Genomic DNA, 16,636 nt, shown 5'->3' on the forward strand with positions numbered 1-16,636 from the left:
CTTTATATCTCAATCATTATTGTGAAACTTCAGAGAGATTGCTAATGACTTACCATTTTCGACAGTGAAGTGCAAGATCACTGAAATGCCTCTTTAATCTCTTTCACGGTCATAATGGCTCTACCTGCCAGTATCAAGGTCACTCTTTAATGCAGGGGTACGGGACAGACGGAAGATAATTGTATGACAATAAAGAAAGGGATGCTGTTTGACTGTACTGCACCTGTCTGCTGTGGGTGAGTGGTCACTCCCATCTGTTGGGAAACCCCTTTTATTATGACTGAGGGCTGCACCGAGTTACGTGCATTTATCAGACTATTCATGTCTGTCATTACTGTAAAGTCTGAGCAGCCTGCATTTACAATGATGTAAGGCCACCCTCAGGGGGATAATATCCAGTCCAATCATGTTTGTGTCACTGGATGGATTGGTTGGCACCTTGTCATCAAATGCAGTGTGACAGTTAACGTAATAGGCCTGCAACACTATAGAGTATATTTTCTGCCAATTAATTAATCCAATAGAGCCTAGCTAGGCCTATTAAATCTCATTCTAATTAATCAGATGTCACCAATGTATTCTGTCATTTGGTCCAAATGTGAAGGATAATTACCCAAATGTTTAACTGCAGGGATTTTGTAAATGATATCTTCTTTTTTTTTAAAAAGGAAATGAGGCATATTCCTGCATATTTTTAAGACAGAAACGACAGATTTACCAGTGAGTTCAATAAATCTTCGCTGTGAGTTGTAACCAGCTGCACAGGGACATTTCTGCACAGGAGCTCTGGTAACTCTGGATGAGTTCACAAGTTGTAGAGTGGGAAGCATTCATTTAAAGCAAACTGAAAGGAATCCAATTTGGTTTCATATAAGTAACGCTTATTGTGTTAGATTTTGTCATTAGCCCTCTGGCTTCAAGTTCTTAAAAGTAGGCTTTAAGCTTAAAGGAAGAGATGAACCCCATAGAGTTAAAAGAACACTAGGAACTGAGCTGAATACTAAGAGTCTTGTCATCTGTTCCTCTTGAGCACAGTGTGTGTGTAAGAGAGAGATCTTTCAAGCAGGTCTGGGGAGGAGAGCACATGAGAGGGAGAAAGTGAAATCGGGACAGAATGACGGAAAGTAAAAATGGAGAGACGAAAAAATCAGAGTGAGAAAGACTTTTTTTTTTTACACTGAGCAATCTTAAGAGAGGGTATAATATACAGCACTGGCATTTTCCACTTATTTCAGTAAGTGGAAAACCTTCTTTCTTTTATCTTTTATCGTTTCCAAATCTCCATCACTGCAATTTTTTTTTTTTGAGGGGTTTCTTTTTGCACAAGTTTGTAATTGCTACGGCTTGCCTCCCTGATGCAAGATTTCCACCAAAACATTGGGCCTCATTCACCAAAATCTTCCTAATTCTTATCTTAAACATTTATCAAAAAATGTATGAAGCACATATGATCCTGTTTTTAAACTGAATTATTTGCACCAGTGTTCTTAAACTGATTAATGTCACATGCAAATAAACCTCCAATGACCATAAAAGGACATGCCACTGCAAGGAAGTCAGGAGTGCAAAAAAAACCCTATATCTATATATCTAAAAAATTCTAATTAAGATCTTCACCACTTTAAATGACAATGTTCTTAGAAAGTTCACACACAGATAAAGTAACATATTTAATTTCAATCTGGATGGTAGCCAGAAACAGAAGGCAGAAGCCGTCCAGCTTGAATATTATTCCAGAATGATTTGGGTGCGAAGGAACTTATTTTAAGAACTGTGGCTGTAAAAGGACCCATGCATCACATTTTTCATGTAAGAACCAGCATGTGAACGCTGATGGTTTTATTTGTGAATAAGTGTTCTCTTTCCAACTTATATTTAAAATAAAAAGAAAAGAAAACACCTTGATTTTAAATGAATGCATCTTTTTGTACAATTTAACATTTTGCACTAGACCAATAATTGCCTCAATGAAATTAAGGTAGACCAAATTTAAATAATGTATGTATGTTATTTTGTCTGACATAAAGGTGCAGAAATAAGGAGAATACATTGCCTGATTCTTTTGCAGGGGCATGTCAAATCTTGTGCAAGGATTCAAAGCTTGATCCAAAGGCAACTAGTCTGGTTGAATATCTTTTCAACCTTTCACCTCTCCTCCTTCTTTCATAATGAATTTAGTTCTAAACTATCTGGTGAATGAAGCTATAATTGTAAACTTCTCTGGTTTATTAGCATGCTAATTATCAAAGGATGACACTCAGGGCTGAGTCATTAACCTACTTTCACCAAGAGTCGCTGCCACACCGAGTCCTCTGTGGGTCTTTGGAGTGACTTATTCCAAGGTGGGACTGGTGCTTTATTTGTTTTGGGAGAGAATTCAAAACAGCATTGCAGGTTGGTGAAAGATGGTGTGTCAGACCACCACCTTGGGATAGTTTTCCCAGCTAACATTGAGGGCTTCTTTAGCACTTTAAATGGCCAGGATATGCACTGTGCGAGGATGTTCTTGATTCCAGATAAAAACAAAGACTTTACTAAATTTTCTTGAAAGCTGGGTTAGCAGATTTAAAAAAAACTTGCCCAGTGTTCCTCCTAGCCTCCCAGCCTATTCTTTGCATGAAACCACCCAGGATGCTTGAGATTTATTTAAAGAAATACAAACCAATTACTTTTACACCTTAGTTTAGCGAATGGGTACATACATTTATAATCCTGCTATCATTAACTGTTAACTGATATCTATCCATCTATCCATCTATCCTTCTATCTCAGTTAACAGTTTTTCTTTGTGCACAATGACAATGAACAGAAGTGCAGACTTTATTTTCTGTTTGAATTTCACTGCAAAAAAATAGGGAGTCTAGTACTTGCATCAGGATATTTTAAACGTACGGTCTGCTGCCATTACTTTTATTTGTGCAATGCCTTTGGATTCTTTTGTTTTGCATAATGGCCACAAAAATAGAGAACTTTCATAAGTGTTTGTCTGGAAACATAATTTTGAGGGTTTTGTTCCAGTGGTCTGCAGTTACATTATGTGAATAATTGGAATAATAGATGTTTGCCTAGCAGCGGCGGCAGAGCGTTTTTAAATTCCATACAGGGCTTCTCTGTTCCTCACCATGCTTGGTATACTCAGGTTACCTTTGCTTGTTTCCTTTTAATGCTAAGTTTAATAATGGCTCTTTTTGACCTGCTTCTAAGCACCTTAAATAATTAAATGTTTGTATTGTTGTGCTCATTTGCAAAGCATACATCTGCAGGTACATTCCCTGTTCTTGATCTGCTAAGTAGCTCCCCTTTAAACAACCTCATTCACTAATGATTGTCTTGCAGGCACAGCTGGAGTGAAATGTAGCTGACACAGACTCCGGGTTCAATAGCACTGCTCAGGGCACGCTAAACAAATGACTGCACAGTTGCTATTAGGCGTATAAATTGTAAACTTCTCTGCAGGCAAAATTAGTGCTTTGCAGATTCTGCTAATGCTTGATAATAACGAGGCTGACTTGGCTTATAAGAAACCTTTAATTCATTATAATTCCATGGCCATATTTTTTAAATGACATATGTAATTTATTACTTATATTTAGTGAAATATTAGATAGGCCTGTTTTGAATTTTTCCTAGCTATTTCCTCAGACTGACACAGGTGGATAGACAGGCACGCAAATATGTAAACATATGGTCCGATCACTTTTCTTGTGTCCCCACAGATCAGCGTAAACAAAGAATAGTGGGAAAGAAAGACAGTAAGTCCTGACCACATCTGCTGCATGAGCCCATCATCTTTTATTTGTAATAGTACTAACCACAATCTTTCACTCCCAGATGGACATCGACATGATGATGAGGCACATGGTTAGGGAAAAAGAAAGGAAACAGAAGAGCTGCTATTTTTTTCACAGCTTGCTACAGTCAGACTTGCACAATTGTATCCAGCTGGGAAACACTCTTTTGCATTTCAAACCACAAAAGATCATGCAGCCAGTCCTTTATCCATTTCTGTAGGCTACCAAATGTATTTTTCTTTGTTTCTTCACTTTACGTAAAAAAGGGAAATAACACGAGACATGAATATCAACTAAAAGAGCTGAAAATGTGTTTGAAATCAATCTCTGAAACCCAAGAAAAAACCCAACCCAGGAAACCCAAATTGCGATTAGCATGTAATCTCAAATTTATAGATTCCACATACAAATGTGCTACTCTGGGGGGGGGGGGTCTGTATTATCATTATCGGAAGCATTCTGGTTCTGTTTGTAGTCGGTTGTAGTACGAGTTGACCAACAACATAACAGTAGACTGCTGTGTAAGCTGGACCAATCGCAGGCATGGAAGGCAAATGCCGATAAAACTTCCATGACTCATTTATCTATAGAAACTGAGATCTGCATGGAAGTGCAGCCAACAGTCCATTCTAGATCAAAATGGTCAACTTTGGCAAACAATCTTTTTAAATTTTATATACTTTATTAATCCCAGAGGGGGAAATTATGGTTCGCACTCTGTTATTTTAGAGACTTGCTTCTCACACACAGGCCTGAATCAAACACATGCACAAGCAGGACCTGGGGACATGAATTAATGGAGAGATGTCAGTGTGGCGGCAGCCCCCACTGGAAGCGCCACCCGAGCTGGTGGGGGTTCGGGGCCTTGCTCATGTACACCTTGGCAGTGCTCAAGAAGTGGTCTGGCCATTCTCCAGCTACCAGACCAACTTCCATATTTTGGTCCACATCAAGACTTGAATCAGCGATCCTCTGGTTCCCAAACCTAAGTCCTTACGGACTTAGCTACTATTGCCCCAAAAATCGTCTAGACGCTGTGTAATTTTTCTGACTACCTGGAGTGCATCAGTACTGTTTGAGCTTAACTCCATTCCTTTAAACAGTTGTTTTCTTCAGACCTGAAAAAGTATGCATTTCTATTTTTGCATAAATTTTCATCATGTTGTTTTTATTTAGGTAAAAATATGATCTGTAAATTGCTATCTTTTTTGGGCTCATACAGCTGCAGTAAGTCAGATTGAAGCCTCTGTGTTGTAGCCTAACTTACTATTTACAGTTAAACTACGACTCACCAGAAACAGATAGCTACATGGGGACTCTCCCAGAGCATGAACAGAACAAGGAAATGACGGTGTTAGTTTTGTAAGCTGGAGGAAATGGTTTTTAGTTCTTACTACAGTCATCTGTTTTTGGCTGGTGACATTTCGTTCAGGCAGTTAATGATCTATTTTCGGCATCAACTGGGTTTAGCTCAGTAATAATTTACCAATACCTATTGCTTAATAACTATCATCCTGAATCAAACAAACACATGGGCACCTCGGCTAATGTAATGTGGACTTGCTAACAGTTAGCTATAATAGGGCTAGCTAAACTTTTTGTAGCTTAACATTTAATGACCAATAGAATTGAATAATTGCATTGGCATCACTTCTGCTTTTTCCTCAAAGTTCTGACTTGGACATCTCAAACATTCATTTTATAGCTGCACTACACTCACATGAAATGATCCTGCCACTCCTATATTATATTAATATATGGTTTAAACTGCAAATTAGCTTGTATAATCATGTTTTCCATTAGTTAGGTATAAATGAGGAGTTTTGCTAAGATTTTTGAGGATGCTTTGCAAGAAACTCAACATTGAAACATTTATTCTATTTCAAACAAATTACCTTGGGCATTAACTTTGTGTTGATCTGCCACGTTACAGAAGCAGCATCAGAGCGTAACTGGCCTGTTCTCCATGAGAATAATCATGTCTGAAGTTATACCTGTCTGATCTCCGAGTTATGTCCTTGGCTGTAAAACTGAGGAAACCTGTGATCAGGCAGCTGTCAAGGTCCTTGGCTAACATAGAAAAACCTACATCCTTAACACTTACACAACTTCAGCCCACTGGTATATTTCCCATATATTAGTTAACAGTTATATATTTATAACCTTGTTCATATTTGAATAAGATTCAGAATTGCCTAATGTGGAAACATATAATGATGTATACAGTCAACATTTCTCACATTGAGATTCAGAGTCTGTGATGGAGCGTGCACTTATTCTCCCATAACATTATTAATCTATAACTTTACCTCGGGCTGTGTATTTTGAGTCTTGCCTATATCACCTCTAGCGCTGCAGACACTTATTGATATTCCATGCACATTTCTGCTTGACATGAATAGATTTCCAACTTCTCTGGGGTTTTACCTGACTCTAAATTGGTGCTACAAGTAGCACAACAGGAAGGACAGCATAAATTGTACAGAGTCTTTGGTCAGCACATAAAAATTATGGTATCGTCTTTTTCCATTCATGTACGAACATAGAAAACCAAATACTAAATAGAAAATATCTCTCTCCTTGCTGTAGTGCATTCTTCACACTTAAAAAGTAAAACAACATTAACGTATAGCCCTTTTGCTGGGGAAGAACTTAGAAACGTATGTAATTTAGTTCACTTACAGTATATTTCATTGCATGCTGTTGCTGCAGTCCAGTTCTTTTCTTCGACTGCGCAAAACATGGGCTTAAGGCTAATGAAATGATAAAGCTCAGACTTTTTCTGCAGCACATTATGAAATTACAGCTCCATGGGAAAGGAAAAGGGCAACACAATCAACACAGTAATTATTCGTCACTGTACAAAAATGCCTGTGCTTGAATAGAAAACTATTGAATAGATTTATTCTTTTGGGGTCAGAAGCAGATCATGTGAAAATTTAAAAATTTTATTAGTGTTACTAATCAGTCAAAACATAGACCCGCATTAGATTTGCATTGCGTTAGACAGCGTTTATTTCACAAGTGGCAGATTGCAGAGCCCCAAGCCATGCATTGGAAAATAATTGAAGATGAAAAGTAGAGATGGGGGGGGGGGGACTGAGGACCCAAAACATGACCAATGTTATTCTATAGAAACAATAATGGACTTGTTCCAATGAGTTTAGTTAGAAAAGCTTATAATTTCTGATGAAGAAACAAAAAAGAAAAGAATAAAAGGCCAATAGTAAGAGGTCAGCACTGCTTTTTGTCAGCAGCAAGGGGATTTTTTTATAGCGAGCATGTGCCAGTGCCTCCTCCTATTCTCTTTTTGGCCATGTTCCAAAACAGGAAGACAACATCTCTGTCTTTCTTTTCACCTTAATGCTGCTAGCTATAAACATTAATGACTCAGGTTTGTATGTCAAATAAATTCCACCTCCATCACCATGAGCAGGCGTGATCTACCAGCCAATGTCTCGATGACTGTTGGCGGGAAATTTGAGTCTAACGTAGGTTGACACTCATGGAGATGCATGAGGTACGCTGACATAACCACACCTGAAAGAATAAAACAGTCACAGATGCCAGAGATTGTAAAAAATAATGATAATCACCAGGGGATATTTTTGGCCCAGAATCTGAGCAGGTATGAATCAGCTGTATAATGAACTCCCCTAAAATAGGCGATTATTATTTGGATGGCCTAGTTTCCATGCAAAGGTACTCCCTCTTTCATATTAAATCTGCTTTTAAATGCATGGACTCCTCATGGTGCACAACACACAGAGCTATTCATTCAAATATCTCGTAAATACCTTTCTATATGCAGAGAATACATATTCCAGGACATACATTACATAAAACAGGTCTGTCTGACGTATGCTAATGGATAATGTAGCAAAAGCTAGAAAACCTTATCACTTATACTTACATACAGTCTCTATATGGAACCTTGGTGTGTTCCACTACAGCGTTGGGGAACTGGAAGAAAAAGGCATTTTTGTACAGTGTAATTTTCACCTGCTGAACTACACATAACTTGCTGTATATTCTGTAATTAAATAAATAAAATTATTTTATTTATTTTCATTGCTCCAATATCTTGGATCCACATAACACTCAGTATAAATGTTATTGGATAGCTTCAGTGGAACTTATGGTGGACGGATGAATTTTTTTTTCTAGTGTTCTAGTATTTTTCCACCAGCAAAACAGGACAGTGAGGGAAAGGCTGATTTTCATCAAACACTGTCAGAATCAACACAAGAATGAAGCCTGTAAAATACCTGTGGGAATTGACAGTTTGAAAATGAATAATTTATTGTATTTTGATGAAATCGCAGCCACACATTGCTTCATAGATCAATGAACATTGAGATATATTTCTCTCACGGGATGTGTTGTTTATGGTATTTGGGATGATCAGCTTACATCTTTAATACCAAGGTTACGATTTCTGTTTTGATCCCCTTAGAATAAGTTCAACATGATCTTATGTGCTTATTACTGCATATCATTTTTTGTTGCCCAATTTTTTATTCCATATAAACTCAAACTGTAGTGTTAATAAATTTGTTCAACAAAAAATATTCTCATATGAATTAATATGATTCTATTTGCTAGACATCAGACTATTATGGATGTAGCAGCGTGGTTGATTGATTTTTCCAGTAAATAACTCATAAATAACTTAAATCTTGATTAAAAGACAACATCGTTTTGCGCAACACAGCTGCAGTGTCCACAAGTGGCCAGTAGGGGTAGTGTGTGATTTTACAACAACTTTGGAGGCATGGATCTTTATTCCTCGGCTGCAACAACAAAACAGAAGACTTACGATGTTACACAACATGTTTAACTTTTAAATCAGAACGACTACAGAAAAAAGGCAGAAAAAATGCGACAATTAGGGAGCTGAAACATCTATAAGCTCTGCGGATGGTTATTTGTAACTTTCTTGTTCAGCGGAGGAGCTGTCCACAGCCGATGGTGCTGAAAGTTTGTGCTCTGCGTCTCCGACAGACTTAACCAAACAATTAAGAGATATTTCCGTATGTATTTCAGCCACGAGAAATATCCTTTAATTGTAAGATTATGACTGACTAGAAACTCCATCTTTTTCTTTGTCTTCTTCTTCTTCTTCTTCTCCCGTATTGGCACATGTCAGGTTATTCTCAAACAGTGAAAACCGTTGAACTGACACCTAATTAATGGTGTCTAAAGCTGTACACCGATGCCATTACCCTGTGATAATTAAGTCATAACTAAAAACCAGGGTTACACATCTGAAGAGAAGCAATTCAGTAAACGAGAAGGTAACGCATCTTTTCACAAGTCACTGCGATATTTTTTTTGTTTTATTCCTCTGCTAAAGGTTGCTCCGGCAACTCCTTCCTGCTGCTCCCCGGTTTAGTCAGGCGTTGTGGCTCCTGTCACGTCTGTCCCTCATCCGTCAGCCCCTTGCCGAGAAAAACGGCGTGTAAATCTCCTTTTTCTCTGCCACATCAGCTGCGCTCTGTCGCCTCTTAACTGCGCTGAAAATGCGCCTGCCTCTGATCTCCCTCACATCATCCCTGAAAGACGACAACTTCCCCAAAAGTAAAATGTTCATATACATGCGTCCACGTCTCATTCCTCGTGCCGATCTGTTTTTAGTAGAAGCTCTTGTCACGCAGTTTCTTGTCTTTACCAGCAAAGGTGGAAGGACTTTTTTGTTGCCTCCAATCATATGTTTCCATTTCGACTCTCGGCGCGTCTTTCTCCGGCTAGTCCAAATCATTTCTACCAGTCTTGTCGGGACAGCAGCCGAGTCGTGAAGTCTCTGCAGTCACGTGATCCGGACAGGACTGAGGAGAGAGTATGTGTGCTTTTCTGTGTGTGTGTGTGTGTGTGTGTGTGTGTGTGTGTGTGTGTGTGGGGGGGGGGGTGGGTGGGTGGGGGGGGGGGTTGTTTTATATTTTCGGAGTGTGTATGTGCGCGTCTCTCCGTGTGTGTAGTTAGAGGGGTGTCCCTCCTCCGCATTTTGCAGCCTTCCATGCTTTAGACGCCGGAGCGCAGGGAGAGAGGCAAGAGTGAGAGAGGTAACACCGTGCTCTCTCACCGGGCTACCTATCTCTTTTTCAGTCTTACCTCTGGTCCCCATCGGTGTTCCCTTGTCTTTTTGAACCCACCTTTCTGCGGTTTTCTTGTTTTTGTTGGTTAAAAAAAGAAAACTGAAATCATTTCTGCAGGGTTTCTTGCGGGTCTGGCTCACAGGAGAAGGACACCGGTTCTGTTTTGCACTGGGTTTTGATCATCTTTCCTTTTTTTTCTTTGGGTGCTCCATTTGGACAGCTATAGGACAGCCGAGCAGAGCAGAGCTTGGATGAGCCGCTTCGCTGAAATCCCGAGATGGAGTTGCTGCTGATCTGCCTTTCCCTGTGGATTTTGCAATGCAATTCGGCCAAAGCGGACTCCATCATACATATTGGTAAGCATCCGATGAACCAACATGCTGTTTGGTATTAGGCTACATAGTTATTATAAATCCAGCGTGTGCTAGTATAAAGCTCAGAAAACGCATAGTGATCTGATCAGAGGATTTTTTGGTGAGAGGGCGGGATAAATACTATATAGCTTGTATCCTGCGTTTAAGCACCACTTTGACACTCTGGTGAGTTAAAAAGTTGCCTTTTTGTAAATGCACATGCCTCTGGCCTTTGCCGCACGAGCTCTCTAGATAATATTTCTTACTATTTTCGATTTTATCGCCTTATTTTTCAGACATTGCTTTCACTTTTTTATAGGAAATTCATTGCATTCATGTTGGATCCAATGCCTCTCTATTGCCTGCCTTTAGTGATTGCAATATCATATTCAAAGCAGGCATCTGACTTAATAGAATGGTCCTTATTGTTGGCGCTTTGACGAAATTAACATCCAATAAGCAAATGGCCGAGGCTTCGTTTTAAACCAAGCTACCTCTTGTGCGTACCCGACAAGCTTCAACTTTCACCGGAACGTGACTGCAATGTCAAAGACATCGACAGAGGGAATGTCAGAAGAGTTTCGTTTTAGAGATGCAAAAGGCATAGAGCCTCTTTGTTCTCGAACTTCAAACCCGAGCCCAGACCTCTTTCGTTTTCCCTCACCCCAGCTGTAATCACAAAATCAGGTTTTCAGTGATACTACTCTGATGTTTACCCGTTAACATCGCATTGTATTTCATTTTATGGTTTGCAATGATTTCCTCACTCTCTCCTCACGCGCGCACAGTCTCTGCATAATTGCTTTATATCCCATTTTTACGCACGCAGCTACTTTTAAAATGACTGGCGTTGTGATCTCAGATAAAAATGTCAATGTCACTGAATGCCAATTCGCTCTCCGCTTCCTCACTCCTACTGGTGCTGCTGCTCTCAGTTTACTGCAACAGTCTGGCAAGCAGCAGGTGCTCAGTCACTGCCTTAATACAGAGGTGGGACTGCATCCAGATAATATTGGCCAACGTTCAGCTTTTCGTTAGGGTGCCCCAATTTTACTTTTCATTTCCTGAAACCTTGTTCTGTGATATATGTGCCTCAACCCAAAGCAACTGATGTCATTTTGATAAACAACGAAGAAAGATGTAGGCAGGGAGGGGGTGAGACAGGCTTTAGTATTCATCCAACACTGGGCCTATAATGCTAATCAGGAAGTCTTTATTAATCTTGTTGATGTGACAGTCATTTTTTCCAGGTTTGGGCACTTTATTCATCAAATAATACTGTGTATGTGATGTTTCCCTCTCCATGGTGCTGACATCTTGCCACACTGCACTCATTTGTTGCACAACTTGAACCCACAAATAAATCCTCCATTCAAAACTCAAAATTCCACAAGCTGTTACCTAATAAGGCCCTTCCTTTGACAGGTTTTCTGAAAATCCCTTTTGGCATTTTGGCTCTGTTTTTCATTGCTGTTGTAAAACTCATCCAAGGATTCCACCACTTCAAACTCGACACTTCTGTTTTTCTTTCCCTCCAAATAACTCCTCCATATAACTTATTTTATTCAACAGGTGCCATCTTTGAGGAAAATGCTGTGAGAGATGATGAGATTTTCCAACTCGCCATCTCAGACCTGAGTCTGAACGATGACATTTTGCAGAGCGAGAAAATCACACACTCTGTGAAACTTATCGAGCCTAACAACCCCTTCCAGGCTGTGCAGGAAGGTAAGAGCAGCTCCACACGCCCACAATCTTTTTTTTTTGTTCTGCCAAAAATTGCTCCTGTTATTTGATGACTTTGGGGCTTCGGGGCTCATCAGGAAGGCTGTATTCTTGAGTGCTCTGATCTCGCACAGTTCTCTTTTTTTGTTTTGTTTATTTAGATTGTTAACGAGTCGGTTTGGTTGCTTGGTAGGAGTAATTGATTATGATGCATGTGAAAGAGCTCTATGTGCTTGTCTGCATGGGCCTTTATCTGCAAACTGCTGTGCCAGTTTACCGAAGCAAGGTGTCTTCTATGGATGAAAAGCTAGGTGGAAGCATTGAGTTAGAGCCTAGGAGATAAGGATAATGTATTTGTGAAAAAAAACATTTCAGACATGATCAAATGTTATTTCAGCTCCAACACCCCACTAAACTAAAAATATTTTTCTCTTTTGACTCACTTGTCTTATCTTATCTAGAGGCATTTATTCTCATTTTTGAGTCTCCTTTACTGCCCAGAATGTAAACACCTCCACCTCCAAAAAAAAAAAAAAACAGTCATTAAATTAACGATGAAATCATTTTTGTGAAGGTTATCTCTCTATCACTGAAAAGGTGATCCAAAAGACACTAGACTGCAGGAGTGATTAAAAATTCCTACAGTAAAATGAATCCAGACTTTAATAGGTTCCTTTGGACCTTCAAAGGCTGTTTATGTCCCCTGCACTTTTTGTTACCAGCACGTACTTTTCTCCCCGGTGGTACGGAGGCCTTGATGACTCATTGCTATTCATAGTGCCCCTGACAGGCACAGAAAGATGATCATATGTCCTGCACATTGCTATAATAATTACCCCATGTCATTTAGCCTTGGTACTGGGGGTTGAGGCAAGGGGGGGAATCCTGCTGAGGCTGGCATGTAGAAGACAAGCATTGTGGTTCTCAAGCCAGAATATACAGAAGAGAAATTCTACACAGCTGCTGCAGAGATGAGATAAAAAATGTATTACACACGTGTGACTTGGCTTAATTTATCAGTAGCTGTTGATTGAGATGCAAACGTGAAGTAATTAAACAGACTCGGCAGCCAGAACAGTTCAGACGTGTAGTTGAAGATAGTGTTTGAAACATATCCAAATTGCATTACATAAAAAACTGATATTTTTTAAAAATTGTTCTCTTTTGATGTTTTCTTTCTTTGACTTTCCCAGATAATATCATAATGCACGCTTGTGTAAAAGCTTCAGGTCCTTCAGAGGTTGTTCAACATTCTGTGAAAAAAACATTCTGTGTTTTGTTGCTGCAGAGCTTGTTATTGCATTTCAAAACTACTCCGAGCTTATTTCCTGCTGATGGGGCTGCCTTTCGTTTGCCTTGATTGTGCATCATTTAGCATGCTTAATTACTGTTTACGGTTACTCTCCTGATAATGACATATTTGCAGAGGGAGGTGATTAAAAGGGGATTCAGTTCCTGGAGAGAGAGGAGGAATAATGTGTAGCCGATAACGTGAAGGGATCAATGGGTGTCCCCAGATTCTCGCATCACTCATGAGTCGGGATGGAGGGGTGTTGAGTGACAACCCGGAGAAGTTGACCTTTTGCATTGCTCTTTTGTTCGCTGCTGTCCCGCTGTGAATAGCAGTCAGGACCTCGCCATCACATGGCAAAGAGGGGCATGAGGTGGGGAGGGAAGAGGAGACCATAGAGTTGGAGAAAAGGAAGAAGGAGAGATTAGAGGTGAGAAGTGCAAAGAGAATAAGGATACATTGTAATTATAATGTAAATGGGGAAAAAATAGGAGAGACATATGATCAAGTCTTGAATAAACATGAGGCAGACAAAAGAAGAGCAGTAGGGGAGAATAAAGATAGGAGGAAGGTGATGAGGGAAATTTGCCAGCCCAGTGAAAGGCAAAGTTGCAGAGTCATGTTTATCCTTATTTGGCTCTCTCTGTCCTTACACGGGTGGAGCATTTAATAATGAGGATGTCACATAAACAACATGAACACAGAAACACTCAGCTATACAGGCCTCCAACACTCCACTGGCTTGAAGATGACAGCTCAAGACTTTCTGCATATACAGTATAAGCCACTTGACCACACAACTGCCAGATGTCGTTCTATTTATAGTCTGCTGCAAATGGAGACAATGAAGAGGATGGTTTCAACACCAGGGGAGGAAAGTCAGTGGAAAGTGTATCTTTGGATTAGTGAGGTCTGCCATGACGTTTTTAGATACTCTCCGCTTGTTATGGTCTCGAAGACACGCACAAAAAAACAAATAAAAAAAACTCGTTTTTGCAACATCCATCACGAGTTGTTTCCCCCCCCTTGTACTACTTCAAGAAAAGATAATGGACACAGTCACACCTATTAACTGCAAGGGAAAGTTGGGAAGTTGGGATATCTGTTTTAAAGGGTTGCAATGTAGGATGGAGTTGACCAGCGCTTGTTCAACATATGTAAAAATCCTTAAAAATGGCAAATTCTCAATTTAGTTAACAGAAAATTCTGTTGAGAGAGAGAGTGTGGAATGATATGGGTTAAAGGAACCACATGTCAGATTTGAACATGTACATCCTGCTTTGTGTACTACAGCCTCTGTGCATGGGACATGCAAACTAACCACTCAGCCAATGGTGCGCCATGGTGCAGAATTATGGTCAATATAGAGCAAGTTTGGACTGTAGTGGTGCAGGTATAGCAGTGCTTTAAACAAAATGCCAATATGACCATGTTTGCAAATACAAACATACTGATGTTTAACAAACATGGATACAATGGTCTTCATCTTATATGTAGACTTATACTGTAGTAGGGAGATAGTGTTGGGTTATATCACATATTGGCATTGTACATTTTGACAGAACTGTCTTTGGATAAAAGAACATACTTTTTTTCCTCAAGATGGCGGGTTACTATTTCTGCTGTCAGGGTTTAATTTGCATGTTGGGAATACATTCGTATAAGTTCATTGTTTGTTGTCAGACACCATCCCTTCGAAAAATGTGAGTTTATGAATGTTGAAGCCACAGTCTGTTAAATTCATACATTTCTGTGCTCATTTCAACTTATTTTTCTGAATTGCTATCAGGCATATCGTTTGACTTAGTCATGGATTATTGTATACGAAAGTGCTGACAACATCAAAGCGAGAGACAGCCTGTGAATGTTTAGTGTCTTTACAACTGTGTTTACTATTTTTGCACAACATAAACTATGTTGATGGGACTGTCCATCATTTTGCATGATGCAGGTCATAAACCAAACTGTTTTTAGAAATGTTCAATAATCTAAACCAAACGACAGGACACTAGATTAATGTCAGTGGATCCCCAAAGTCATTAGAATTCATACTTCAGGAACTCTGATTATTTCATAGTAAACCCTCCTGTAGGCTTGCTTCAGATGTCTCAGTCTGTAAGTGGTTCCTTGGCCAACATTAGTAAGCGTGGCTATAAAAAGGCCAAATTAATTCTGTAAAACCAAGAGAGAGGAAAGCTCAAGTAGAAACTAATCGATGTATAATCAACATGTATTATATATAAACCTCTGCTGGTCCCCACTTCATTGTAAAATGTGCATTTAGAAGAACGCAGGTTAGAAAAACACAGCCACCTGGACACAGTTAGTAGAAGTAGTTTCTTTCTTCTCTAATGTGCAGTAATTTGGTGAGTGTTCTTCACTGAGGTCTCTTCAGACAGCACACCACCACTGACCCTCCATTTTCATCCAACACCTGCCAAGGTAATGTCAAGGAGGATTTAATTCTCTGCTCCTTCTGTCCCTGTAAGCCAATATACTTTGAAGAACTTGCAGAGTGCAATTCACCCCCTTTTTTTTTTCTTCCTTTTCCTCATTCTCTTCTGACAAAAGTTAAAATAATGGTCCCTTTGAAGGTGTGGCTGTGGGTAATGTGATATTCTCCATCTGATTCTCTGCTTATGACAACTCATTACTCGCTGTGTGTGATGGAATGCTGCCCTTTCACTATTATTGTTCCTGTGCGTTTAATAATGCTGTATAAATCTAGGTAATGGATTTGTTTGTTTTTTATGTCTTTTACCAGCCTGACATGCAGGGAGGGGGTGATCAGGCCATTTTACCAGCCCCCGTTAATTACCCAGCGGTTATTTTAATCAGTCATAAGCTCCTCAATGGGCTGTGTAAAGGCCTGCTGGTACCTTAATCAGCTAAGTGATGTTGCAGCAGAGGTTTACCTTTCGCCATTTAATCCCTTCACAATGTGGGGCTCATTACTCTGCATTCATGCAGGGTTAACCTTTAGTGGGAATGCCTGACTTTGCACACGGGGTTCCAGTTCATGGTTAAAGAGGGTAAGTCTTCCCTTATAGGAGCTTACAGTACCCTGATTTTACCTATGATTTTATCACAATTCTTTTTTTATGTTGATTTCTAATGCTGATTTGCGAGTTACTGATCCGAACAACCACACTTATTTCCCAATTCATTTTATTAACCCATTGACGCCTGAATTTGTTTCCAAGTATTAACATCTTTTTTTTACATGTGTTTCTGCATTCAAGTAGATGCTAAATTAAGTTGTCAATGCTACGCACAGAAATAGCACATCAAACAGATGTTGTTCCGTCTCTGACTGGTTGTATGACAAACTAATGCTTGCAAAAGGATCCTAGGTATGTACTGAAAGTGCATCAACAATGC

The 16,636-nt window shown here is 39.6% G+C and overlaps 1 protein-coding gene across 3 annotated transcripts in view; it reads left to right on the forward strand.

The window, feature by feature from the left end:
• The window catches only part of grid1a (glutamate receptor, ionotropic, delta 1a), a 261,831-nt gene that overhangs the window by 38,226 nt on the left and 206,969 nt on the right, over positions 1-16,636 (forward strand). For 2 of the 3 annotated variants that reach the window (XM_079362801.1, XM_079362802.1), the window contains exons 3-4: positions 10,107-10,242; positions 11,812-11,967. In XM_079362801.1, coding sequence (XP_079218927.1) covers positions 10,164-10,242; positions 11,812-11,967 — 235 coding nt within the window. In that variant the 5' untranslated portion in view covers positions 10,107-10,163. Of the gene's footprint in view, positions 1-9,718; positions 9,854-10,106; positions 10,243-11,811; positions 11,968-16,636 lie in introns of those variants that run through there. The other variant, XM_079362800.1, reaches the window with a different exon arrangement.

Source organism: Symphodus melops, assembly GCF_947650265.1.
Source record: "Symphodus melops genome assembly, chromosome: 15".
Lineage (NCBI taxonomy): Eukaryota > Metazoa > Chordata > Actinopteri > Labriformes > Labridae > Symphodus > Symphodus melops.